Source organism: Eublepharis macularius, chromosome 9, assembly GCF_028583425.1.
Source record: "Eublepharis macularius isolate TG4126 chromosome 9, MPM_Emac_v1.0, whole genome shotgun sequence".
Taxonomy (NCBI): domain Eukaryota; kingdom Metazoa; phylum Chordata; class Lepidosauria; order Squamata; family Eublepharidae; genus Eublepharis; species Eublepharis macularius.
Window position 1 is genome coordinate 81,975,605 of NC_072798.1, and position 26,963 is coordinate 82,002,567.

The 26,963-nt window shown below is 49.0% G+C and overlaps 1 protein-coding gene across 2 annotated transcripts in view; it reads right to left on the bottom strand.

Annotated features, from left to right (window-relative positions):
• Positions 1-26,963, bottom strand: part of LOC129335940 (V-type proton ATPase subunit S1-like) — a 97,427-nt gene that overhangs the window by 10,958 nt on the left and 59,506 nt on the right. For both annotated transcript variants that reach the window (XM_054988834.1, XM_054988833.1), the window contains exons 7-8: positions 14,327-14,571; positions 4,774-4,827 (exon numbers count right to left, since the gene is read on the bottom strand). In XM_054988834.1, the coding sequence (XP_054844809.1) occupies positions 4,774-4,827; positions 14,327-14,571 (299 nt within the window). The remainder of the gene's footprint in view (positions 1-4,773; positions 4,828-14,326; positions 14,572-26,963) is intronic.

The following is a 26,963-nucleotide window of genomic DNA, read 5'->3' on the forward strand; positions in this document are numbered from 1 at the left end:
TGGATGGGAGACTTCCAACGAAGACCAGGGTTGCAGAGCCAGGTAATGGCAAACCACCTCTGCCATGAAAACTCCACCAGGGGTTGCCACAAGTCATCTATGACTTGAAGGCAAGGTTTCGTTTCAGGAAGGGCTACAATTAGGCATGCAGGAGAATGAAGTGGAAATGAGAAGGCAGAACTCTGACATGGTAGAACAGGCTGCCCCTTTTCAGAATGAATGCGCCGGCTTGCAGCTTTGGATGTTTCTTTGAGGTTTTTTTTTTTTTGAAACACTAAACAAATCAATCAACTTCATGCTAATAGGAAATTAGCAAAGCATGGAGGAAATAGCTGTTCCCCTTTCAGCTTGCTGTGCTAGATTTCCATAAGGAAAATATCAAAATGCTATTCCCTTTCTGTTGCTTTATTTGCACCTCATGCTCCTGTATGTGGGAATCAGAGGAAAACAAGACTAAAGGACCCTTTCAAGTTCAGGGAACAAACATCATGGCTGATTTATTTAGGAAAACAAGTATGCCTCTTGAAGTGATAAAACATGGTAGCGTAAAACATGTATTGAAACATAGAAATAGACATCCAGTAGATCTATGGTGGCAAACCAAGCATCTTTTCTTAGTAGAGGTACAATATTTGTATTGGAAACCATGCAAAACCTTTTAATATTTAAGTATTTACTCAGCAATCTGAGGTCTAAAATAGGTCTCCTCCCCTTTTTCCATTTACCAAAAAATAGCGTAAATAAAATCCTGTAAACCACTCATGAACTGGGAGCTCTTCTACATGACCTTTGGGTAATAAACTCAGAACATCTGCCCGCAGAACTGCAAAGGGAACTGATGGGAACTAGGAGGGGTGGGTGGGTGGTCTGGAAAGAAACTCTAACATAACCAGACTGAACAAGAGAGAGCACCCAAAGTCACAGATAATTTCCCAAGTAACAGGGGAAACATAAATTAGCGAACCAACGTTAGCAACTGCAGAAGGATCAAAAACCCTGTTTCTGAGTGGCAGAGGAAGGTTTTGCTAATTGTGAATGCTGTTTCCCCCTCTCTAGTTGTTAAAGCATCTGCGGGTCTGGTTAGGAGGACCAGACTGGTAAGGTATTTCATATTGGTGACGAGGGTGCGAGAGATGTGGATAGAAATGCTGGCCCCTATATTGATATGAGAAGAACTTGATGTATGGGCAGAATCTGGAATAAGGGTGAGGTTGAGTGACACTCAGTGTCACTCAAAGTGAACCTGTTTTTCTGGATTTTATCTAGAGCATTGTCAGTTGGGGAGCTAAAAATCTCTTTTGCTTCAAATGAAAGATCTTCAGTACAGGCCTTGACCTCTTTTGAAAGTGTGATGGATCTGAGCTAGGAGTGCCAGCGGAGTGTGATAGCCAAAGCAAGTTTCCTTGCAGCACAATCCACAAAATGTTTGGTGGAATTAATTAGACAGTTTGCAGCTCTAAGTGTAGAACCCTTGCCAATTTTCGCTTATCTTCTGAAAGCAGCTCTAAGTAAGGGTGATCTTCTCCCACAAAGATAATTGATATCTCACCATAATAGATGGATAATTAGAGATTTTAAACCATAAAGCAGAGGATGATAACATTTCCTTCTTTATGGGCTCAGTTTCCATCCTTCCCTGTCCAGCAGTGCTTTGTGTTTGGAACTTTTTTGCTTGCCTTGCAGAATCTCCACCACGGCCATTTTCACACGCACCTGTAAGACTGCACAAAACTCATGGAACGAAGTGTCTTCCTAGCACAATTTCCTGGCACGATCCCCTTTAACGGTACGATAATATCAAGAAATCACACCATTAAACAGGATCGTGGTGGGAAGTCACGCTAGGAAGACGCTTCATTCCGTGAGTTTCATGCAATCTTCCAGATGCTTTGGCTGTCCAGAAATGGCCCATGATAGAATTAGAGTGAAAAGAAGAGTCCTACTTTGGCCAGTAGAGATCCTCTATTTTCTTTAGAGAAGCAGGGACTGGTGCAGAATTATTCCAGGGATCCATGGTAACATCTAGAAGTCCCTCCATAATAGGCAAGGCAATGGGTCACCTAGAAGTAGAACTCATGGCCCTAAAAACGTGATCCTTAGACTGTGGAGCTGGAGTGGTGATTTCTATCTCCAAAGATTTAGTCCTTCTTCTCAGTGTAAAGACACAGGTCTTCACTAGGAGATTGCTCAGGAAGATCAGCAAATGGATCCACAGATGATGGTTCCAAAGCAATATCTACTTTGGAATCAATGTTCAGATGGAACTGAAGGTTTACCTTCAAACGGAACCAGTTAGCTAGAAATCAGGGCTGGTGCCAGAGTTTCTGGTGTCTGAGGCTGGGGGGGGGGAGCTTCAGGGCTGTTGCCACCCCTGTGCACGTGCACATGTGTGCACCCGCACACCCTGACTGCTCAGTTGCCCCGCACCGCCCTGGCCACCTGCCACCCTGGCCCGCAGCTGTATATTAGCGGCGGTGGCAGCAGCACAAGGCAACTTAGAGCCAGACCAAATGAGACAAGCGTCATGCAAGTTTTCTTGGAGGGATGGGATGGAACAATGACAGAAGAAAGCAAAGCGGAAGGGAAAGGAGAAAGCGGGAAGGACCTACAGAAACAGCTATGCTGAAGACGTAAATCCTTCTTCCAGGCACAAGCCCCCCTCCCCACTCCCAATGCGAGGGAGGGGGGATGGGATGGAACAATGACAGAAGAAAGCAAAGCGGAAGGGAAAGGAGAAAGCAGGAAGGACCTACAGAAACAGCTGTGCTGAAGACGTAAATCCTTCTTCCAGGCACAAGCCCCCCTCCCCACTCCCAATGCGAGGGCCTCCTGGAAGAGAGAGCAGCAGCAGCCCGCCCCAGAATGGTCTTTGGGAACCCTCGCATCCAGCAGGCTTGTGCCTGGAAGGAGGATTTGCGTCTTCAGCAGCTCATTCAAAGCGCACACCCTGATGTGCAGCTGTTTCTCTAGGCCCTTCCTGCTTTCTCCTTCCCCTTCCCCTTTGCTTTCTTCTGTCATTATTCCACCCCATCCCCACCCCCAGTTCCCCAAAACAAACTTATCACCTTTCCTCTGCTCCTTTCCAGTTTGTGAGGCGACAGGCAGGAGATAAGGGGGAATGCTTGGCGCGTGTGCATCCTCCCAGCCCTCTCGCTCAATTGCTCTGCAGCACACGCCCCCGCGCCCTCTCTGGCGCCTCTGCACTGGAGGCGATTGCCGGACCTGCCTCCATTGACGCGCCGGCCCTGCTAGGAATGGATCCAGCATCCCTGTCACACTTGAAACATAAGGTAGGTTCTAGTAAGTCTCTAGAATGGCTCCAACTTCTATAAATATCTATACAACATTGGTAAGGAGGCCCCTCTAAGGTACTGAAAGGGGTAAGATCCTTCCATACATGGACTGTAAGGTGGGTATGGCCATGGTCCTCTGGATGACAGGGAACTGTACCTCAAACTAGAGGATCTAGGAAGCCCTCAAGAAGCAGGTGGAGAACGGCAGCATAGGGGCAGCAAAGCAGCGTAGGGGCAGCAAAGCAGCATAGGGGCAGCAAGTCAGTCCAGTCAAATCACAGCAATGGGCTAACAGAGTGAACAATCTATCCGACCGAAATGGAAGCCAGGGAGTGATGAGATGGTTCTGAATGGCTATGTGGAAGTGGGATCCTCAGAACCGGAAAGGCTGTTGACGGCTTCTTCTTACATGGGGACTTAGAAGCACGTTTTGATTTCAAAGTGATAGATGGAGCACTCGGTTCCCAATGTTTCATTTTGCATTTTGCCTTTTTTTGCAGCCTGCTCATAACTGCTGCAATGGACAGAGTCCCATTCAATGTCTGCAGATGGAACGAGTGGGGCCCAATAGAAACATGGGAGCCCCTGGAACCACCAGAAGTGTCAGATCTGAGGAAATGCTGGGTGGAATGGAGGAAGCCCAAAGAACTTCTGTAGGTTGTTGTGCCAAGGGGGAGAGAGCCGATTTCTCCTTTGAAGAGGCTTCTAAGGCCTTTCCCCATAAAGTAGCCTTGAGTCTTTAGGCTCTATCACGCCTTGCCTTCAGGTAAATTGGCAGCAAATGTAACATCTAGCTGTGTCATGTTCTTCCCCAAGACAGAGTTAGGCTGAGGGCATGATTGTCCAATTATGGCATCCTTGCCCTTTATTGAGAACACATTTTTTTAAAAAGTGCCTTGTCAGCCATTTTGTAATAAGCAAAAAGTAAGAACTCAACAGGCCTGATGGGCTGAAGACAGAAAGGTGGGAGTTAGAGAAATGGTCCTGAGCCCAGTGAGAAAGACATCTGCATTTGCTCCTCTTTGTTATTTATTATTACTATATTTTTCCAGAAACTCTGTTCTGTCAGTTCAGGAGAAAAAGTGTGTGTGAGAGAGGGAGTCTTCCTGACAAACATAAAAGTCTTGAGGAAGCTCTGACGTACAATTGAGAAGAGAGCGGAAAAGGACTTCTACTGTTTGTGGTGGCAGAGAGAAAACTGAGGGTAAGTGTTCTCTGCGCCCCTCCGTGTGCCAAAAAAGGTGGGAAAACCAGTGCACAGAGGGGAGAGGGGAGCACCAAAAAGTACTCTTCAGAGCTCTAGAAGCTTCTCCATGGCAGGCCTGAGCAGGCCCAGGGACTACACTATGATCACAATGATAAATATGTGGATTGGCAATCAATTCATGAGTCATCCTGATTCAGAATTCGATATCCCTGTTTTTACAGCCACCCTTTACAAAATATGTTTAAAGATATTACAGGTAATTTATAAAAGTACCTTATTTCCAGACTCTTGATCCAACTCACTGGCTCTGTGTATTGTAATGACAATCTAACAGTTGTAGAGGAGAGGAAATGAAGAAAATGTTAGACCATTTTCAAATGGAAGCATTCTTGTTTAATAGAATAAAATTTAATTATCTAAATCAGTAGCTAAATACAAAGAACAGACACTACGAAAAGACAGCAAATGAACAAATGTGATGAAACTATGTTTTAAGAGAATACTATCATCTGCCTGGCAAACAAAAGGGGAAAATATTTGCTGAGAAAACCTTGATCCATGAAGATATTTATCATTCGTTTCAGTCTTAACATTGGATTTCCTGAAAGATCTTACTGTGGAAATTATTGTAATAGTGATGGTTGTTTGGTAGCGGTGAAAAGACAAGAGGAAAATGAGGGCATCTCAGAGGACAGGATGGAAATAAAGAAAGAAGACATGGGCATGCATAGAAACACATATAATTATTCCTTTTGAAATGAACAGGGAAAGAAATACAGAAGATGGAGCCCAGGTGATACAATTCTCTACATGCACTTCATACAAGGCTGTTTATAAATTGAGCAGCTACAAGCGTTATGCTTTTATCAAGGAAATCCTGAGTTTGAATAACATTTATAAAGACATAAAAGACACTTAGACTTGGGTCATCAGAGACCTTTGGTTCTTCAGCAAGAGCTGTTCAGGGATGTTTGAACATATGTGTCTGACTTATATTGAGTTTAATTAACTCAACTTTGGCTGTTTCCATATGCTCTTAAAGAGGCAGCCTGTCAGGGCTTGCCGCCGCTGCCGCTGGGCGTGGCATTGGGCGGTCTGCTCCTGACGTCATAGGGGGGCCAGGGATGCTGCAGGACCCTGCTCTGTGAAAGGAGGGGCGGTATACCTCACCCAGACTCCCTCTCAGTCCACTCGCTGGCCTGCTCAACCTGGCCTGCTTGCCCCCTGTGTCCTTCTTCATCCCCTCCTTCCAGAACTCTCCTCCAAACCTCCACTCTTGCATTGCACCGCTCTCACTCCACATTATCACTCCTTACTCACATCCACCACCACAGGGCTCTTCCCAGCCAGCTTTTATAGGGCTTCCTTCTACTGCCCCACCCCTCTTCCAGCCCAGTCTTGGGCTGCACCAAGCAGTTGCAGCTGGGGTAGCTGATCTGGCCCCACTGACCAGCACCAGCTGTGCCTTGTTCCCTGGCTGCCCAGCCTCCCTGCCTTGGCTGATTGCTGAAGGCCTGTCCAGCTGCAGTCCCCTGGCTAGCAGCTCGGCCTCCCTGGCTGAGCTGATGGCTGAAGGTGGGTCCAGCTGCGGCTCCTTGGCTGGTTGCCCAGGGCTTCCTGCAGAGTGCCTCCAATAGCCCCACCTGGAGTGGCTTGGCTTCTGGCAACTCCTGGGCCAGGCTACTATTTTCTAGCTGGGGCGTGGCTTTGGGCTGTTGGGGCTGCTGCTGCTTCTCCTCCTTAGGTAAGGTCTTTGGGTGGGTGACTGCTGGGCCCCCAATCCCTCTGCCCTTGCCCCCTTCTGCCTTGCTTAGTCCCCTTTCCTTCCCCAGGGGAGTGGGACTCGCTGGCTTCTCTCTGTCTCCCCCTGACTCCTGAGGCCCTGGGCCTTTGCCTCTTGCCCCTGGCGCCGGCAGGTTCTGGCTCCATTTGCCCGTGGGAGGGGATGACCTGCTGTCCCCAGGCTGCCCCCTCTGCTTGCCAGTCAGACCGGTTGACCTACTGCCTGCTGGCTGACCGGTTGACCTGCTGGCTGCTGGCTGCCCCCTCTGTTTGCCCGTCAGCCCGGTTGACCTGCTGTTCCCTCTTGTCAAGTCTGGGGGCTGGGGCTCAGACCCCGGACACACCTCCCCGCTTGGCTTTGAGTTGTGGGGGTCCGGTTCAGCCTCGAACATGCGGGACATGAAGTCCGCGTCCACATGCCGCGCCCCCTGGCGGTATTTGACGGTGAATTGGAAGGGTAGGAGGGAGAGGTACCACCGCAGCACCCTGGGGTTGTGCGCCTTCATGCGATGGAGCCACTGCAGGGGTGCATGGTCTGTCAGCAGTACAAAGGGGTTGTTGGCCAGGTAGTACTGCAGGGCCCCAACCGCCCACTTGACCGCTAGGGCCTCCCGCTCTACCGTGGCGTAGCGCTTCTCGGCGGGCTGGAGCTTCCGGCTTAGGAATAGAATTGGGACATCCACGCCATCCCGCTCCTGGGTCAGCACGGCCCCGAGGCCGGTGTCCGAGGCGTCCGTGGCCAGTGTGAAGGGCCGGTCAAAGTCTGGGTTCCATAGGGCAGTGGCATTGGAGAGGGCTGACCGCAGGTCCTTAAAAGCTGCCTCTAGTTCTGGGGTCCACCGGACTTGGTTGGGCAGCCCCTTCCTCAAGCTGTCTGTCAGGGGCGCCGCTCGGGAGGCAAAGTGGGGGATGAACCGCCCGTAATACCCCAGCAGTCCTAGGAATCGCCGAACCTGCTTCTTGGTCTTGGGCTGTGGGGCGTCGGCTATTGAGACCACCTTGTCCGGTGGTGGCCTGACTCGTCCTCCCCCGACCACAAAGCCCAGGTATTGGAGTTCCCGGAACCCCAGGTGGCTTTTCTTTGGGTTGGCCCGCAGTCCGGCCTGTTGAAGGGCTCTCAAGACTGACTCCAGGTGCTGGAGATGGGTGGGCCAGTCCGGGCTAAAGACAATGATGTCATCAATGTAGGCCATAGCGTATGCCCGGCACTTGCCCAGCACCTGGTCCACTAGTCGCTGGAACGTGGCTGCTGCACCATGGAGCCCGAAAGGCATTTTCTTAAATTGAAAAAGACCTTGGGGAGTGGCGAAGGCTGTTTTCTCCCGATCTTCAGGTCGCACGGGCACCTGCCAGTACCCCTTGGTTAAATCGAGAGCTGACAGGTAGCGAGCGGACCCCAGGTGATCCACCAGCACATCTGCTCGGGGCATGGGATAGGCGTCGAACTTGGCCACCTTATTCAGCTCTCGGTAATCGACGCAGAAGCGGGTGGTCCCGTCCGGCTTGGGCACCAAGACTATTGGACTCCTCCAGGCACTCTGTGAGGGCTCAATCACCCCCAGCTGGAGCATCTCGTCCGTCTCCTTTTCCACCGCCTCCCACCGCTTTCTAGGGATGGGTCGCCACGTAGCCCGAGCCGCCTGCCCTGGCTCGGTTGGGATGGCATGCTGTATCAGGCTGGTGCTACCTGGTCTGCGGGAGAAGACGCCTGGTACCCGGGCCCATAGAGCCTGTAGCTGGGCCCGCTGAGTTGGGTCGAGCTGGGGGTCCACCTTGGGCTCCTCGAATTCTGGGCCTTCTGTGGTCCACGGCAGCTCACTGGACGGGAGTTCCAGGGGGTCCTCCGCCAGCTGGCACTCCTCGCTGTCCCGCTCGTACCACCTCTTCAGCAGGTTCACGTGGAGCGTCTTCCTCTGGCGTCGACGAGGCCCACACTGGACCTCATAGGTGGTAGGTCCTAGTACCTTTGTCACCACATAGGGGCCTCGCCAGGGGTCCCCCTCCTCCCTGGGAAAAACTGTGCGGTGGACGAGGACCTTCTCCCCCAGCTGGAAGGTTCTCTGTCGCGTACCCCGGTCGTACGCGGCCTTCTGGTGTGTCTGGGCGTGGGCCAGCCGTCGGCCTGCTTCTGCTTGGAACTGCTGCACCCGCTCGCGGAGTTGGCTCACGTACTCCTGGACTGGGGGGGCTGGGGGGCTGGCTTGGGGGACCCATTGCTCCACCAGGCGGGAGAGCATTCCTCGTGGCTTTCGCCCATACAGCAGTTCAAATGGGCTAAAGCCAGTGGAGGCCTGGGGGGTCTCTCGGAGGGCAAACATCAGGGGGTCGATATACAGGTCCCACTGGTGAGGTTTGTCATGCGTCATCTTTTTCAGGGCCTCCTTAACAGTCTGATTCAGGCGCTCTGCCAATCCATCTGTTTGGGGGTGGTAGGCAGAGGTGAACACCTGCCGGATCCCCAAGTTCTGACAGAGCTGACACATGGCCTTTGCTCGGAAGGGCCCTCCCCGGTCTGTCAAGATTTCGCTGGGCAGCCCCACCATTGCGAACAGCTTGGACAACGCCCGGACCACCCCCGGGGTCTGCATAGTTTTCAAAGGAATGACCTCCGGGAAACGTGTGGCGTAGTCCACGATCACCAGGGCAAAACGGTAGCCCCGGGGTGTGCGTGGCAGTGGGCCGATAAAGTCCATCGCTATCCGCTGGAAGGGCACCCCCATCACTGGCAGCGGGGAAAGAGGGGCCTTTGGCGGGCGTCTCGCTGCCACCCTCTGGCAGGTGGGGCATGAGCGGCAGTATGCCTTCACGTCCGCATTCACCGAGGGCCAGAAGAAACGCTCGAGGATCTTCCTCAGGGTCTTGTGGTGCCCCAGGTGCCCGGCCCAAGCGTGCTCATGGGCGGTGCGGAGGACCTCCGGCCGATAGCCTGCTGGCACAAGTAGTTGGCGGACCTCTCCCTGGCCATTCGGGGCACGAGCTATGCGAACCCAAACCCCTCCTTGCTTCTCAATGCGAGGGAGCCGTTGGGACCTCCGTTCATCCCGCACCTGCTCCTCCTCACGAGCGGCTGTCTCTCGCAAGCGCTGCAAGGACTCATCTGCCCCTTGGGCATCACAGAATGGGCGATCTGCTGGGGGTCCAGCTGGGTCTTCAGTCTGTGGTTCTGCCCCTGGTCTGGTGGAGGGACCCTCTCCCGGGTCGTCGGCCTCCTCCACTTGCAGAGTGGTGGCAACTTGTGGGTCTGTCAATTCCCGTGCCGCCTCCCGCCGAGGCCTGGCGATCCCTGGGGCGTCTCTTCCCGATTTCTTCGCTGCCTGCTGGAGGAGCCTGAAGAACCCCGGGGCATCTCTTCCCAGCAGCATTGGCACGGGTAGGTGAGCTACCTGGGCAACTTCCATTTGGTGGCAGACCCCTAGGTACTCTACCGTGATTAGGGCCGTAGGGTACGGCTGGGTGCGGCCCATCACATCCGTCACCGGGATCCAGCGGTGCACTGGGGTGGCAGCTGGGAGGAGTTGGGGCCGAATTGCTGAGACTGCACTCCCGGAGTCCAACAGGGCTTGTAGGATCAGCTGGCCTATCCTCACGGTGGCGCATAGACTCAGCACCTGCTTGCCAGGTGGTGGGTTACTTTCCCAAGCCAACGCACATACCACTGGCGAGGAGGCTGTGGGTGTGCAGGCTTGCATCCGCTGCTCCACGGCCTGCATTAGCTCTGCCTGAGCTGTTTGGAAGGCCGCCTCCAACTTCCTCCACATCCTGTCCAAGCATTCCTCCAGCCACAGTCTGAGGTCTGCTGGGGCTACGGCATTGGGATACATCCCTTCGACTGGCGCCTGCGTCGGAACGGCTTTCCCCGTACGGGCCACCAACTTGTCAGGGCTTGCCGCCGCTGCCGCTGGGCGTGGCATTGGGCGGTCTGCTCCTGACGTCATAGGGGGGCCAGGGATGCTGCAGGACCCTGCTCTGTGAAAGGAGGGGCGGTATACCTCACCCAGACTCCCTCTCAGTCCACTCGCTGGCCTGCTCAACCTGGCCTGCTTGCCCCCTGTGTCCTTCTTCATCCCCTCCTTCCAGAACTCTCCTCCAAACCTCCACTCTTGCATTGCACCGCTCTCACTCCACATTATCACTCCTTACTCACATCCACCACCACAGGGCTCTTCCCAGCCAGCTTTTATAGGGCTTCCTTCTACTGCCCCACCCCTCTTCCAGCCCAGTCTTGGGCTGCACCAAGCAGTTGCAGCTGGGGTAGCTGATCTGGCCCCACTGACCAGCACCAGCTGTGCCTTGTTCCCTGGCTGCCCAGCCTCCCTGCCTTGGCTGATTGCTGAAGGCCTGTCCAGCTGCAGTCCCCTGGCTAGCAGCTCGGCCTCCCTGGCTGAGCTGATGGCTGAAGGTGGGTCCAGCTGCGGCTCCTTGGCTGGTTGCCCAGGGCTTCCTGCAGAGTGCCTCCAATAGCCCCACCTGGAGTGGCTTGGCTTCTGGCAACTCCTGGGCCAGGCTACTATTTTCTAGCTGGGGCGTGGCTTTGGGCTGTTGGGGCTGCTGCTGCTTCTCCTCCTTAGGTAAGGTCTTTGGGTGGGTGACTGCTGGGCCCCCAATCCCTCTGCCCTTGCCCCCTTCTGCCTTGCTTAGTCCCCTTTCCTTCCCCAGGGGAGTGGGACTCGCTGGCTTCTCTCTGTCTCCCCCTGACTCCTGAGGCCCTGGGCCTTTGCCTCTTGCCCCTGGCGCCGGCAGGTTCTGGCTCCATTTGCCCGTGGGAGGGGATGACCTGCTGTCCCCAGGCTGCCCCCTCTGCTTGCCAGTCAGACCGGTTGACCTACTGCCTGCTGGCTGACCGGTTGACCTGCTGGCTGCTGGCTGCCCCCTCTGTTTGCCCGTCAGCCCGGTTGACCTGCTGTTCCCTCTTGTCAAGTCTGGGGGCTGGGGCTCAGACCCCGGACACAGCCCACTCACCAAACTCTGGCGGGTTTTCTCACTCACTCCGATGTCTCCGATTTCAAAGCAGAAGCAGGTTGTTTGGCTTCCGTTTTTTCAGTGTCTTTTTGGGGGCACAGGAAAGTGCAGGAAATTGCGTTCTCAGAAAAGGTGCTGAAAAAAACAGAAGCCAACAACGCTTCCGCTTTGAAATCAGTGATGTATGGAGTGAGTGAGAAAATTCGCCAGAGTTTGGTGAGTGGGCCGTCTCTTTAAGAGCATGTGGAAACAGCCTTTGTCTCCTTGGACTGGCGGGAATGTTCCAGAATTTCAGGAAGAGAAAGGTCTTTTGTAAGAGACCGTCTGGAGATCTTCCAACTGGAAAGACCAGGGATCGAACCCAGAATGTTTACGTTCAGTGCAAGTGCCTCACTACCAAGCCACAACCCTTTCTCTTACTTACCCTCTGACAAACCTTCTTTAGATATTAGACTGCAATGGCTGGCTGTGGTTATTCAGGGTGGAACTGCACATTCCATGTAGTTCAATGATACTTTAAAGGGGCTGTTACTGGGTAAAAAAACAGTTACTGTGGCTACAATGTGAAGAAGAAGACTGGCATGAGATAAGGCATCTTATCCCTTTCCCCTTGGGCCATTACTGCCAAAAATGGCACTCACAACTAGAGATGGGCACGATCCGCATTACGATAAAAAAAAACCATGATAATGGCAATCGCGCGATCACGATCCAACGGATCGTGATCGGCCATGGCCAACGATCCAGCGATCGGGAGAGGCCTGGATCGGGGCGTTCGGGCTTGGATCGGGGATCCAGACACTCAGGTGCCAGCAATCTATTCCCCTGGCAATGGAGCCAGGGGAATGCCTGAGCTCTGTTTGCCCTCCTTCTGTCGCCCTGGAAACCCGAATGGAAGCTCAGCTTTCCTAGATCAGCAGGGCTTCCTTCCAACCATGGAGCAGCAAAGCAGTCACAAGTTGGGAGAAGACACCCGGGGGGGGAGGGGGAAGGGGGTGTTCTGTAGCCATGGGCACTCCAATCTCATCCCTGCAAACCCTGATAGGCAGCTCTGACGGCCAAACACAGACCTCCTGTGTTGCTGAATGGGACCTGAGGGGAGGCAGCTCGTCGCCGCCTCCCCTTGCCCGCCAGGCCCAGCAGCCGCCATCATCACCCACCTTCCCACATAATACCAGCGTGCCCTGCTTTGGCATCCATGATCCATGATGCACAGCTCAGGAACGGGAGATGATCGGCGCGGGTCATTAATTCGGGATCGTCGTCGGAGCTGATCCACAATCCGCTAGATCATTAAAATTTTTTGGATCGTGCCCATCTCTTCTCACAACCTATTTTTACCTCAGGTGGTGGTGGAAATCTGGGTTACTGTAAGCAAATTGGTGGGGGACAATGTTTGGTGGGATAACAGCCAAGGGAAAGGGTTAATTCTGTCCCCACTCCATACACCAGACTCTCCTTTCAAAATGCACCCTCAGCTGCTGCTTCATTCAGTAAAAACAAAAACATCCCTCTGAAGAACCACAAATCTATACAAAAACAGCATGTCTTCCTGCTTTCAGCAGCAAAGAAAAGCATCTGCAGATGCTGAAAAACACACCTCTCTTTCTTTCTTCACCAGTGCTGTGTGCATGTATATGCACAGGGAAAACAGGGTTGCACTTACCTGTAACTGTTGTTCAATTAGTAGTCTTCTGTACAGGCATACATGGGACTACGCACTTGCAGGCTGGCTGTGGAGGTGAATTTGAAAGATTTCTAGAGCTTTCTATGTGCTCAGAACACTCCCCCTCCCCTCAGAACAAGCTGGCAATTTCTCTCCCAAATCAGCACATGATCTGTGTCATATGGAGATGGTTTGGAAGCCACAACAGAACCCAGGTTCAATCTAGGAGGACTGTCTTCTGCTTCAGAGTCAGAACCATAGTTGGTTCCTACATCCACGGGACAAACTTGCCGATGTAGATGGTGTGGGGTTGGTTCCCATTTGTAGTGCCATCTGAATAGAGGTCTGCATCATAGACATGTACAATTGTTGATTCCATGGTCCTCACTGAAGATAAAACCTGGGGGATGGTGCTTGTGGGTAGGGTAACCACTGAGGTTGCTGCAGACCCCAAGACATCAGATCTGATAGACCAGTTATTGTGATTGAGATGCTCTGCTCTGTGTACGTCAATTCCTAGACGGAATTTCTACAAGATCATCTTCCAATGATGACTCAGAGTTCAGAATCCCCATTGCCAGCGACAGAGTAAGAGGAGGAATTTCCTCCCATTCCATAGCCCTGTCAGATCTGAGGCTCACCAGGGGCAATCTGTGAAGGGGGAGTACTTTGACAAATGTTTTGTCCTCTTCTTCACTTTTTTACATGGTGGTTCTGAGGACTTCTGTGGAACCAAAGCTGATCTTAGCTCCAAAGAAGGTGCCGGAGCAAGGTTGAAATTGGAGGTGCCGACGAGATGGATGGCGAACGCACTTTCTTTTCTGATTCTGACTGCTTTGTAGGATGTGGTACATGAGCCTCCAAGCTTTCTTGTAAAGAGCTGCTTTAAGCCTGGTTGTCATTCATTTCTGGCCTTCAGTGTGAACTGGTGGCATGCCATATAGGCCAATACATTATGGCCTTCTTGAGGCACAAGTCATGGTCGTATGACTGTACCATTTTTGTACCACATTCAGTACATTTATTTTAAAAAGCCATGAAAAGAGAAGCTTCATAGAGAGAGAGAAACTGAGCAAAAAAAAAAGGAGGGAAGATCACCCTGAGGTAAATCTTCCTCAGAAAGCTCTGAATGTATCCTACCTCCACAGTGTGAAAGAAAGGACTGGGGGAAGAGCGCTCCTCCTTCCTGCAGTCACATGCAGGTTTGGGCGGGGGGCGGGGGGAGAACTCTGAGCACATAGAAAACTCTACAAATCTTGCAAATTCACATCTGCAGTTGGCCTGCACAGTCCCATGTGTGGCCTGCCAGAGACCACAAAGATGAAGAAGGAACAATGCTACTGATGACAACTACCAGCTCGCTTACTAAACATGCTACTTGTTAAATGCTATTAGTACTGAAAAGTTACCCGTACTCACATGGCATTGCTGGATAGACACCAAGATGAACTGGTGTTCACTTTGGGAGACCCAAATGTTAAATTGGATAGAGGAATAAGTTCCTTGTTTTTGGTTACGATGAGGCTGAAATTAGTGGCATAAAAAAGGATGCATGGTTGAGTCCCATTGAGCGCATAAACTGGAGCATAAAGACTGTTATCTTGTGCTTCAGCAGACATCAATTGTCTTCTGCTATGCCCAGCCCCATGAAATTGCACTGGTACCTGGAAAAACATGATAAGAACATCTGAAAGTATTTTGATAGAGAACAAACCTTTGAGAAATAACAGATATTGATTCAGTGCTGGCAATTCAAACATCACATGGATGCATATCTCGATTCTCGATTATGGTCATGGAGTTGTAGAGTAAAAAAAACACAAAGTCAGTTTTTCAGATTCCAGACATGACCCCCAGAATCTTAGAAGAGCTGACAAAACATTGGCTTGTAATGGTGCTTAGAGAGTGTGTTTGCCATTGTTGAGGCAAAACCATGGCTGCTAAATCTCTCCTGCTTCTCTTAAAAGTAGTGAGGGGTGATGCACATGGCACTTGCCTCAGAATTGAGCTAAATGATTCATTGGTAAATCAGCAAATACGTCAGGCTAAACCATGTCTGATTGCTTATCATACTCTGAATCCGAAGGCACTCCAAATGTCATTAGGAGCAGCACAAAATTCTCCAAACCCCACCCTCAACCCAAATAACCTGCTGCTGTGGAAGCAGATGTTGGTAGGTGGTAGGCTAGCAAAGCCAGGAAGATGGAACAATCCACTTATTTACTTCCTTTCCCCCTCCATCGTGGCCTCCTTGGACACGCTGGTTCGAAGGCCCCACAGTGCAGTCTCAGAAATATAGTACCCAGGGCCTTTTTTCAGCTGGAACACGGTGGAACGGAGTTCCGGAACCTCTTGAAAATGGTCACGTGGCTGGTGGCCCCGCCCCCTCATCTCCAGACAGAGGGGAGTTTAGATTGCCCTCCACGCCACTAAACTCCCCTCTGTCTGGAGATCAGGGGGCGGGGCCACCAGCCACGTGACCATTTCCGCCGAGGGCGATTTAAATTTTTAAAAACTCCTCCCTTGTTCCAGCTGACCCAAAGTGATGTCATTGGCCCTGGGAGCATGCGTGCACTTTGCGTGCACACATGTGCTACCAGGGGCACCACCTCCCACCAAGAGTTGCCCCCTGTGCTGGCAACCCACTGAGTTCCACCACCTCTTTTCCCAGAAAAAAAATGCCCTGGTAGTACCCAAAAAGCATGGGATTAGGATATCACGTATCCTGGGAACTGTATTTCCCTGATTGCACTGGATGCCTTGGATATTAGGCATCAGAGGTTCTGGGGTAGGGAAGCATTCCTGGAGCTTTTTTGGAAATGTCACTTCAGGTTGCATGACATTATGCTTAAGATGTGTGGTGGAGGGGCGGGGGCACAGAAAGGAAGAAAAGGAGGAGGGAGGGAAGAAGGCAGGAAGTCTCTTCTCTTCTCCTGGCAGATGTTTGGCTGGCCAACTAGCACTGCCGGTAGCCGGTCACAGTAGTAGCTGGTCAGCTGAAGAGAATAGAGGAAAAAGAGGAGAGGAGATGCCAGAGAAGGATTTAGGAAACACCTATACTCTTCTTGCACTGATGGTAAGCATTATGAGTGGGGCTTTTTTTCAGCTGGAACGTGGTGGAACAGAGTTCTGGAACCTTTTGAAAATGATCACATGGCTGGTGGCCCCGCCCCCTGATCTCCAAACAGAGGGGAGTTTAGATTGCCCTCTGTCTGGAGATCAGGGGGCAGGGCCACCAGCCATGTGACCATTTTCTCCAAGGGCAACCCACTGAGTTCCACCACCTCTTTTTCCAGAAAAAAAGCCCTGATTATGAGTCAGTGAATCTTGTTGTTGTTATTATTATTACTCTGAGTCAACAGTTTGACCGTGGTTGGCATCTCTGTGCAAGCCCTCTTTTGGGGGGTCAAGTACCAACAAAGCTGTTCACTTAGGCCAGCAGCTATATTCAACATGACTGGCTGATCCCCCAGTTTCTAGAGACATGGCAGTCATATCACAAAACTAGAAGGGTTCGGAGACTATACTGGGTGTTTTGAGGTTGCGTCCTTGCCTCCTTGGATATTGCATTATAGCAGTCATTTGCAACTACATTTCTTTGTGGTAGACAAGATGGTCCAGTTGCAGATGACTGCTATAACTCAATGGCAGGGCAATGCCCCCAAACGTGCAGATGCGGCCTAAGCTGCAAGAGTTCCATCACCCTTGTGGCTGTATCCACACATCTTGTAAGACAGCAACCATTTACATGTGGATCCTCCCATGTGGACAAGGCAATCCAATTGCAAATATTGAGCAATGTATGGATGCAGCCCATGTGCTTAACAGCAAACTGCATTAGGCGATCGCAACAGAAGCAGGACAAAGTAGCATGTATGCTACGATCATGCACCTGTGTTGTATCCTTCAGGACCGTTGCTGGCCTGCACACCACATGCATTCCCCTTAAAAACTGAGCCATGGATCTAAATAACAGTGGCTGTGCATGTACACAACCAACACGTTTACTGCCATTATTAAACCTTATTAATGTACATGAGTCACAACTTTAGAAAGAACATACAGGGCATATGATGCATCTGACAAAGTGCACTCAACCCTATGAGAGCTTAAGGCACTCAGTCTCTTTGATAAGTGTCTTTAAGATGACACAGGAGTCTTGGTTGCTGTATGCTACAAAAGACCTACTTGGCTTCTCCTCCAGAACTGGGTCATCATACAGGATATAAATGTAGGATTTGGGGAGTAGAGGGGGACAGTGTTTTCACATGTTGACCTATTTGCCTGCTGGAGAAGGCCTGTTGCACCCGGGGTTCAGAGTACCTGAGTTCTGGGGAACAAACCCAATCCTGGGATATACCTAGACATAGAGAAACCTTCTACCATGTCAACGGTTCCTATGCAGTATAGCAAAAAGGACATCTCAGGGAATTCTGTCTGATGCTGGAAAAATGGAAAATAATCCTCAAAAGGGACCCAAGCTCCCAAGGCAGCTAAAGTAAATAATGTAATAACATTAATTTACTAATTTATAATAATGTAATAACTGACAACTTCACTAACTCCCAAACTGAGGGAGTGATTAGATAATTTTAAGAAGTATTTAATGTAATTTTAACCTAACCTTCCACCAACTGTGTCAGCAGGTGTAATAAAAAACATCTTTTAAAAAAATCACTACAAACGAATTTCCAATATTGAAGCCTACACTCTGGACACAATCCAGCAGAAGTTAGCTGCAACTTGCATGGTGCCAGTGTGATATAGTGGTTACATTATAACTACAAGATTCAGGTTTGAATCCTCACCATGGGTGCCTGTACTGCCTCAACAACTGCTGGGAGAGTTTGATGGTGGTTCCTGGGTGGGGTTTGAGAAGGATGTGACATCACTTCCAAGTGACACTAGGAATTTCCCCTCATCTCTGTGGTAGACCACAAAGACATAGATAACTTCCCTAAGTGTTGCTATGGAGACCATTTTCTGGCCATTTTTTCTCCCAATCCTCAATTTTGTGGGGACTGGGGCCAAGTGCAGGGCAAATGGCAAACCTAATCCGTAATGTGCCATGGAAACTCACAGGGTGATCTTAGGCCACTTGCTCTCTCTCGTCCTCACCCTCTCACAAGGTTGTTATTGTGAATAACAAAATGGAGAAGGAGAGAACAACATAAGCCATTTTGGGTCCCCATTGTGGTGAAAAGTAGCAAATATAGAAACAAATTCTAGATACTACTAAAGCCTAGTTCTCATTGATAGGGTAAATGGTTGTTTGAGTTGTACTTCAGATGAAAAGTGGGAGCCCACATAATTGAATGTTCTCCCATATAAAAAAAATTCCTCTGCTAGAGCTCAAGAAGAAAGATTCTGACCGAGTAATTTCTCTGATTTGCTAGCTTTCTATGAGCAAGGAATTTTGTATGGAAGATCATTTGATCATGTGAGCCCTCGCAATTGCAATCTGATCTGATAAGTCCTATTCTGTTCTTTCAATAGGCCTCAGTCGCAACTAAGAATTACTAGATGGTGCTTGCTACAGTTTGGTTTTAATAAAGGAATATATTACAAAGGAAAGTATACGTGTTCCATTTTTAATTAAAAATTTTAATCTCTCTTGTTGCTCTAGAAGTGTAACCATTTTATTTCACACTGAGAAAAGGTTATGAAGACTAAATTATACTGTGTTTAATCAATTGACTGCATGTTAAGGGACGTTGGAGGCTAGCGTATTGTTTAGTGAGAATCTTAATGTTAATAACAGAAAATAAGATTATGTAGGAAGAAATGATGGCAGAGCACTGGGGAATAGTTGGCGTTTGGAGGGAAAGAATGATATAGACAACACATTTACAGGATTCCAAAGCTTTTATTTCCATTGCCATGCTACAATTACTTTAACAACGTTTAGCTGCAGGTATCCTGCCCTTCAATAAAATAATGAAAAACACAATACTTCATTTCAGCTATTTATTAAATTATATGAAGAAGAGGAATGAGCTGCCAACTCTCCCAGAGCAAGTGAGGAAAAAGAACCTCTAGCCATTTCATTCAAGCATAAGATAACACATTTAAATTATTTCGGATTGGAATGGTGATCTTGGATGAGCTAAATAGACCCATATAAGCAGCAACTATAGATAAGGGAATAAGCTGCTTTCAGTTTAGCGTCCCCCCTCCCCAGGACATGTATAGCTCAAAGGAATAAATGTGAAAATGCTATCTTAGAAAGCAAAAGCCACTTGGATTTTACAATAAATGTAAATAAGCAGGAAACTAAATTCCGGCCCAATTCTGCTCATGTACATTTCCTAGAAAACTCACCGACGGGATTTGCCTGCCATGAGGTAGCTCAATAGAAAGTACTGGGACAGCTTATTGTAGGGCTGCTGGGAATAGGGTTGGGGGCTCATTCTCAGAGCCTCAGGGTAACAGTTTGAAGACTTAGGGACAGCAGCTAGTCCATGCAATTCAGGGCTTCTTCTAAGGGCCAAGCTAGAAGTGATGGCTTCCCAGGGTTTATACACATCTCCTGACTAGAGATGGGCACGAACAGTAATACAATCTAAAAAAAGCCACAAACAGCCCAATCAGCTGTTCGCAAACAAGCTATTCTTGAGGCCCCATTCTAAATGAACAGGTGGTCGTTGCAAGCCTCGTTTGTTGCTGTTCGTCAAGCCAGACAGTCTGGCACCTGCAATCAATTCCCTTGGCAACCGGAGGCAGGGACTGCCTGAACTCTGTCTGAACTCCTGCTGTTGCCCTGGAAACTCCAATCTAAGCCCAATTTAGCTTGATAGGCAGGTCTTCCTTTCAAGTGTGGAGCTCCAAATTTGTTACAAGGAAGCAAAGAGTAGGGGGGAAGGGGGATCCAGCTCTGGTTTTGCAGACAATGAGGGAGAGAGTTGCTGTTGGCATTTTGAGAGAGAGACAGGGAGAGTGCATTGGAGCTTGAATTTTCTTTGTGTATGGTGGGATAGGGATCTACCTCTTCAAGTTCCAAGGCTGCTGCCAGGCTCTGGGCCAAGCTATTATTTATCACTGGTACATTTCCTGCTGCCTGCTCAGGTAGGGTTTCTGGGTGTGGTGCAGTAGGAATCTTGATGGCTGGAGGAGAGCCTGCTGGGCCCCATGAACAATGAACACGTTCATGAACAGGTCATGTTCATCAATGTTCATTGTCCGTTGTTCGTGGATGGCAATGAACAACGAACACCATATTCATTTTTTTTCTGTTTGTGCCCATGTCTACTCCTGACACCATTTTAATTGATTTGTAGTTTTAAAACACAGAGCCATGAGAGGCCCCCTCCAGAACAGGTGTGCAGTGGGGCAGCCCTAGGCATGTGGCATTGTTGGCCAATCAGCTTTCCAAGAGGTGTGGCCTCACCACCTCACCCTGGTGTGCTAGGTGGGGGGGAAGGAGAGGGATCGCCCCTCAGCCCTTGGTACATTGGCACCACTGCTTTCCTCCTGCTCATCCTTTCACAGGAGGAAGATGGTGACCTGGCCAGCAAGTCCATGTGGCCCCACCGCCATTTTCCTGCTGTTAACGTCACCCACCAAATGAGTTCAAGGTGCAAGAGATGGCTGGGCTGCTTGCTGTCCTTGGGAATGTCACTTGGCAATCCTCACTGAATAAAAAAATGAACAGAAATGCGGGATGGAAACATTCTTCGGCAATAGTGCAGAGTGACTCACAAACACATAAATATCCTGGAAGCAGAAGTTGCATTGTGAAAGCACCCAAATTGAAGCATGGGTTCTGCTCATCTTACAGAACTAGCACAGGGTTGTGTGAATGCTAACAGTGATGGATTCAGGGAACGTTCCAAAGTGGAAGGAGCGGGGGGAGGGAGAAGACTTGATGCCTTCAGTTCCTTGTGCCTGCTGAAGCCCAGCATGTCTGCCCTGCACTTCCTCTCCTTGGCACCTTTGCAAAGAAGCGCCACCAAACCAGGCCTGAGATTTTCCCTCCCTGCATGCAGATTTGGTGCTAGGCTGGGCAAAGGGAGGCAGGGCAGGCAGCTCATGTCTGCCTTAGGATTGGAGTGATGTGGCAAGGGATGGCTGGATAGCCATCTTTCTCCTGTGAAACGAAGCGAGAGCAGGAGGAAAGTGGTGGTGGTGCACGGAGGGCTGAAGGGCAATCCCTCTCTTCCCCCCAACCCAGCAAGGCCATGCCTCCGGATTAGCTGGGTAGCCAGCATCTGCATGTGCTTAGGGCTGCCCCAATGTTTGCCTGTTCTGGAGGTGGGGCCCTCACAGCTCTTAATGTGTTAAATAACTACAAGTCAATTAAAAACAGTTTCAGCAGACACAGGTATAAAACCCTGGGAAGCCATAACTTCTAGCTTGGCCCTGAGACTTCTATGCATGCCAGCATAAAGCAGATGGGAAATAATAATCTAGTTGCACTGCCAATTTTATGTTTCATACACAGTTCATTTCCATGCTTTTTCTTAATCTATTCAAAGCTATGTTATTGTCAGAACACACATTTACAGATATCACGATGCAATTCCTAGTGGGATGTAGAAGTACCATCATTACTGCTACCATTCAATGGGATGTCACCAGGCCCCACTGTGTCACAGTGTGCTGTAGTGTTTAGACCCAGATCCTAATCTGGGAGATCCAGGTTCAGATACCCATTCTCCCATGGAAGCTTGCTGGGTGCCCTTGGTTCAGTCACACACGCTCAGCCTAACCTACCTCTCAGGGTTGTAGAGAGGATAAAATGGAGGAAAGGAGAATGCTGTGAATCACTTTGGGTTCCCGTTGGGGAGATTGATGGGGAATATAAATGAAAAAAACAGATCACTCAATCACCCTGTAAATCTCGGGGTTTGGAATGCTGGAGATCTGGTAACCTTACTTAGGAATCTCCCATGCAGTGACATATCAGTGCTTTCTGAGACCGGATTTATGCCAGCAAAAGGACCCTTCCCAAGGGCTGAAAAAAGATGTGACGTGAGTTGGGTTGCAGGTGCATGACAACTCTCAGCCACACATTCACAAAGAGTCTCTCTACACAAGACATCTTACACAGGGATGCTCAAATGACTAACTTTCTGTATGGTCTTAGATTCAAGTGTACTCTGTCTCCCTAGCAATGCATGTGTTTCCACAAAGGGAGAACAAATGTAAGATCTTTCATTTGAGTGTCCCCACGTAAGATGTCTTGCGTAGAGAGACTAATTGGAACACACCTTTAAAAACCCTTCAGCCACTCCACATAGCTCTAAATGCTGCAAGGGGGGGGGGGGGAGGAAGAGCTCCAGGCTTCCCTTTGGCCCCATTTTTGCCATTGGAAACAGCTCTTGGGGGGGGGGACCTGTTTGTACCCTTTTGTAGCTCCACGTGGCCAGGAAGGGGCAAACAGGTCCACCCTACAGTCATTCCTGCTGGAGAAAATGGCCTGGGAAGGAAGCCTGAAGCCCTTTCTTCCTCCTTAAAATCACACAGTGAAACTGAGGGCCAAACTACAAGTGACAAATGACACTCGAACAGCAAGTGGATCAAATGGAGAGCAAGTGGAGGGCAAGTGAACAGGGAGGAATACACTTGCCATTCAAGTGTCATTCGTCACTTGTAGTTTGGCCCTGAGAGGTTTTTAAAGGTGAGTCCCTGCATAAACATGTGACTGAGAGTTGGCGCAGGGCCGTGACCCAACTCATGTCCCATGTAACAGGTATTTTGGTCCTAAGTGGGACCATGGCACAGTGGTAGAGCATCTGCTTTGCATGCAGAAGGTTCCAGGTTCAATCCTTGGCATCTCCAGTTTAAAACACCTAGCAGCAGGTGCTCTGAAAGCCCTCTGCCTGGGATCGGAGAGAGCTGCTGCCAATCAGAGACAATGCTGAACTGTTGTCTAATTCAGTCTAAGGCAGGGTCACGTATTCACAAATATGAATTTCATCTAGGGAAAGCTAAGAAATAAATCTAATGCTACTGGGCAATTACATCTTATTGGATTAATTCAAAGTTATCAAGTAATAATTGCACTTCTCACATCTAGTAATTCTCCCTAAATGGGACCTGGTTGTGAAAGCACTGGTATTTCATAAAACAAGACACGTGAATGTCCAGGAACAGAGAACATGCATCTAAGGCCACATCTTCTCTGCCTCTTCCCTGTCCTTCAAAACCTTAAGGGCCCTTTCGCAAGCACCATCTAAATGATCTCATGGAAAGAACTGGGTGGAGACAAAGCACAGCTGAGGTCATGTATCATCACAGCCCATTTTTGCTTGCTCCTTGAAGTCCCTTGCTATACAGAAGCAAGCAGCAGGTGGCCTCTTTCCCTTCACCCATTCCCGCTCCAGTTGACTGACACCTCACACTTCTGCTGCCATGATTCTGTAGCAACTTAAGGATAGCTCAAAAGTACAGTCTTTGTCTCCAGCAGGTTTAGAGGAGGTTTAAGATAGTGGTGTGGGTCCAGGGTTTCCTGCAGATTAGGGAGGGGGATCAGAGACCTATTCTTGCCATCTTCCCCTTTTTGAACCCACTGTGTGCTTTTCCCCTCCCCTGCTTTAGTCATAGGGATAGTGATTAGACATGGGCACAAACCAAAAAAATTAATGAACCTGTGGTTCGTGGTTTGGTGCCACCAACAAACCCAAACAAACAAACTATAATGAACATTTCCCGTTACTGAACCGGTTTGTGGTTTGTGGTTCGTGGGTGTCGGAACGGCCCCCATTGCACTTAGAGAGCCCATATTCACAGGGAGTGTTTAGCAGGCTCTCCTCCAGCCAGCACCCAAGTTTGGTCAAGATTGCAATAGGGATCTTGGAGTTATACCCTCTCCAATCCAAGGCCCCCAGGAAACTCCCACTTGATACAATTAGAGCCACCAGTTGACGTTGGCCCAGTGTACAAGGGGTTGGCCATCAGAACTGCCTATCAGGGTTTGCAGGGATGAGATTGGAGTGCCCATGGCTACAGAACACCCCCCCTTCCCCCTCCTTCCCCTGGGTATCTTCTCCCATGTAACCAATTGTAACCAATTTGCAGCTCCATGGTTGGAAGGAAGACCTGCTGATCAAGGTAAGCTGGGCTTCGATTCGGGTTTCCAGGGCGACAGAAAGAGTGCAGACAGAGTTCAGGCATTCCCCCAGCTCCGTTTCCAAGGGAATTGATTGATGATGCCTGACTGTCTGGCTTCATGAACCGCGGGCAAACACAATGAACTAGGCTTCCAAAGAACGCTGGTTCATTGGCCATGGATCCTCATGAACTGCCGGATCGCGAACAGACGCTCAGGCAGTTCGTGGGGTATTTTGGTTCGTCATGTGGTTCATGCCCATGTCTAATAGTGATTAACAGTGTTCTCTGCATGAAGAAAAAAAAATTGCACAATCTTCTGTACAATTGTGAACTCCTGGTTTTTCAAATACACAATTCCACAAATAGACTGCGTGTGCATTAAAAAGGATAACTTGATTAGCCAAAATATACAGAATAACTTCATCCCCCTTTGGAAATGTTTTGGCCCTTAGGAAAAATGAAGGGAAATTGTATTTCTTTAGGTGTAAAGCCAGAGTGATATTTTTCTTAAAATTTATAAACTGCTACTAAGCCCTGCTTAAAGTGCCTTTAAGAAACTTTTTTAAAGGATTATAGTTCAGCTTGTTTAGAAAACTTCTCTGGAAAAAAAATCTCACCCGTACAAGAGTATCTTTAAAAATTCAGAAGGCATGTGATGACTGTATTCTTGAATGTACCAAATGGCAGAAAAATGAGACATCGCCTTCAGGCCCTAACTGGGTCATAGACCAATAAAGCAGAGTTTGTCTGACGTTTCTGCAAACTGCCCTTTTGTAACAATCAACAGAGATATGTCAAAATGTAAAAAAATAATTAAAGATCACTATCAAGCTTGCCAATGTATGTTTGGTTTGGAAAAAAACTAACAATCCTTATACTTTAAAATTTCATCCTATAGCCAGATTCTAAGGAAGATAGTTAAACATATTGTTGCATGAGGGAACGTGAATAGAGCGGCAATGTGTAGGAATCAGCATGTAGGTGAAAGCGCACAGCTACAAACGGTGGAGAACATCAGTCCCAAATAAATGAAATCTCAGCACCGATGTATAGATCAGCAAGTCAGGTGGATGCTGCAAAGCATTAGATTACAGCCTATTCACAAGAAAAAAGAGAAAATTGAGGCTGCTGTTGCATTCACAAGTGCACTGCGGGCCCTGTATTTCCCAAATAGGATTGAGCTTGACTTGTTGAAATCGGAAATGGCATTTAGACATCTCACAAGGATGAAAGGAAACGTTAGGGAGTGTATTACTTTTTGGAAAAGCACACACTCTCATTCACATTTTACTTTGAGCCCAAAGGGTAATAAATCATTTGGCTTTTCTCAAACGCAGGCAACGTGCCTCATACATATGTTATGCCAAGCAGCAGCAAAAATGAATACCATTTCAATAACTGAATGTGACTTTTCTGGGTGGTGAGATGGGTAGAGCACAGATATTTATCTCAGCAACACAAGAGCCAATGAGAGTGGCAACCTGAACCAGCCAATTGGAGTCATGTACAGGGAGACCCAGAGCCAAGCTACAAGTGATGAACGACACTTGAACGGCAAGTGAACAGACTCACGTGTATTCCTCCCTGTTCACTTGCGCTCCACTTGTGCTCCACTCGATCACAGTGGAGCACAAGTGGAGCGCAAGTGAACACGGAGGAATACACGTCAGGGCCAAGCTATAAGTGACGAATGACACTTGAACGGCAAGTGTATTTCTCCCTGTTCACTTGCCCTCCACTTAATCCACTTGCTGTTCAAGTGTCATTTGTCACTTGTAGCTTGGCCCTCAGTCTGTTCACTTGCCGTTCAAGTGTCATTCATCACTTGTAGTTTGGCTCTGAGTAAGATCTGACCCTTGGAGTTTAGGCAGTGAGCTGGAAGCTGGGAGTTAGAGAGAAGGGTTGTAGAAGTGCTATTAGTTTAACAGGAATGTGAATTAAAGATCTGTAGAGATATCAGTGCTAGTGATGCATAGTGGTTAGAGTATTAGACTGGGAACTGGGAGACTCAAGCTCAAATCCCCACTCTGTCATGGAATCTTGCTGGTGTCCTTGGGCCATTTAGACACTCTCAGCCTAACCTACCTCACAGGATTGTTGTAAAGTTAAAATGGAGGAGAGGAAAACAATATAAGTCACTTTGGGTCAAATACAGTTGCAAATGATTGCTAAAGTGTGTTCAAAGTGCATTATTCAAAGTATGTGAATGCAGCCTGAGTTGGAACAGAGTACTGCATTTATGAACCTGTCTGAAAAAACCTTCCCTCTGCCCTTTCTGGACAAGTACTGTTTAAAGCCAAACATCCCACAGCTCTTGGTGGCTTAACATTTACCTCAAATGTGTTTCTGAATAAACTTCATTCATGATCACTTTTAAAAAGTAAACCAACTTGTTCCTGTGAGTTTACCTCATCAGCCCTCAGTTATCTATCTAGGCTTGGGGGTGGGGCAGGGTGAAGATTACGCTAGGGTTGCCAGCCCTCAGCTAGCAAACCCTGAAAGATTTGTGGAGTAGAGACTCACTAGAATGGTAGGTGGTGGCGGTGGAGAGTGTCCTCGAGTTGTAGCTGACTTATGGTGTGACCCTGGTGGGGTTTTCATGGCAAGAGACTAACAGAGGTGGTTTGCCATTGCCTGCCTCTGCAGCCCTGGTCTTTGTTGGAGGTCTCCCATCCAATTACTAACCAAGGCCGACCCTGCATAGCTTCTGAGATCTAGCAAGCTCAGGCTCACCTGGGCTATCCAGGTCAGGGAAATGTTAAATGTTGGATGTTAGAAAATGAGGGCAACTTTAACGGATTCCATAAATGCACATTAGGAATATGCACAGATTGGTTTTTCCATTTCTGTTTTCAGTTTCATTTAGTTTCAGGAAAAGGGATTTGGATTCTTTACGACTGGTATGAGAAGTACTACTTAAGTCATGATGTTCTTTATTACCCTGCATGCCTTGCAAAATGGGGCTGAAATCCATTCCAGGTGTCCTTGTTTTGCAGTCCCCCCC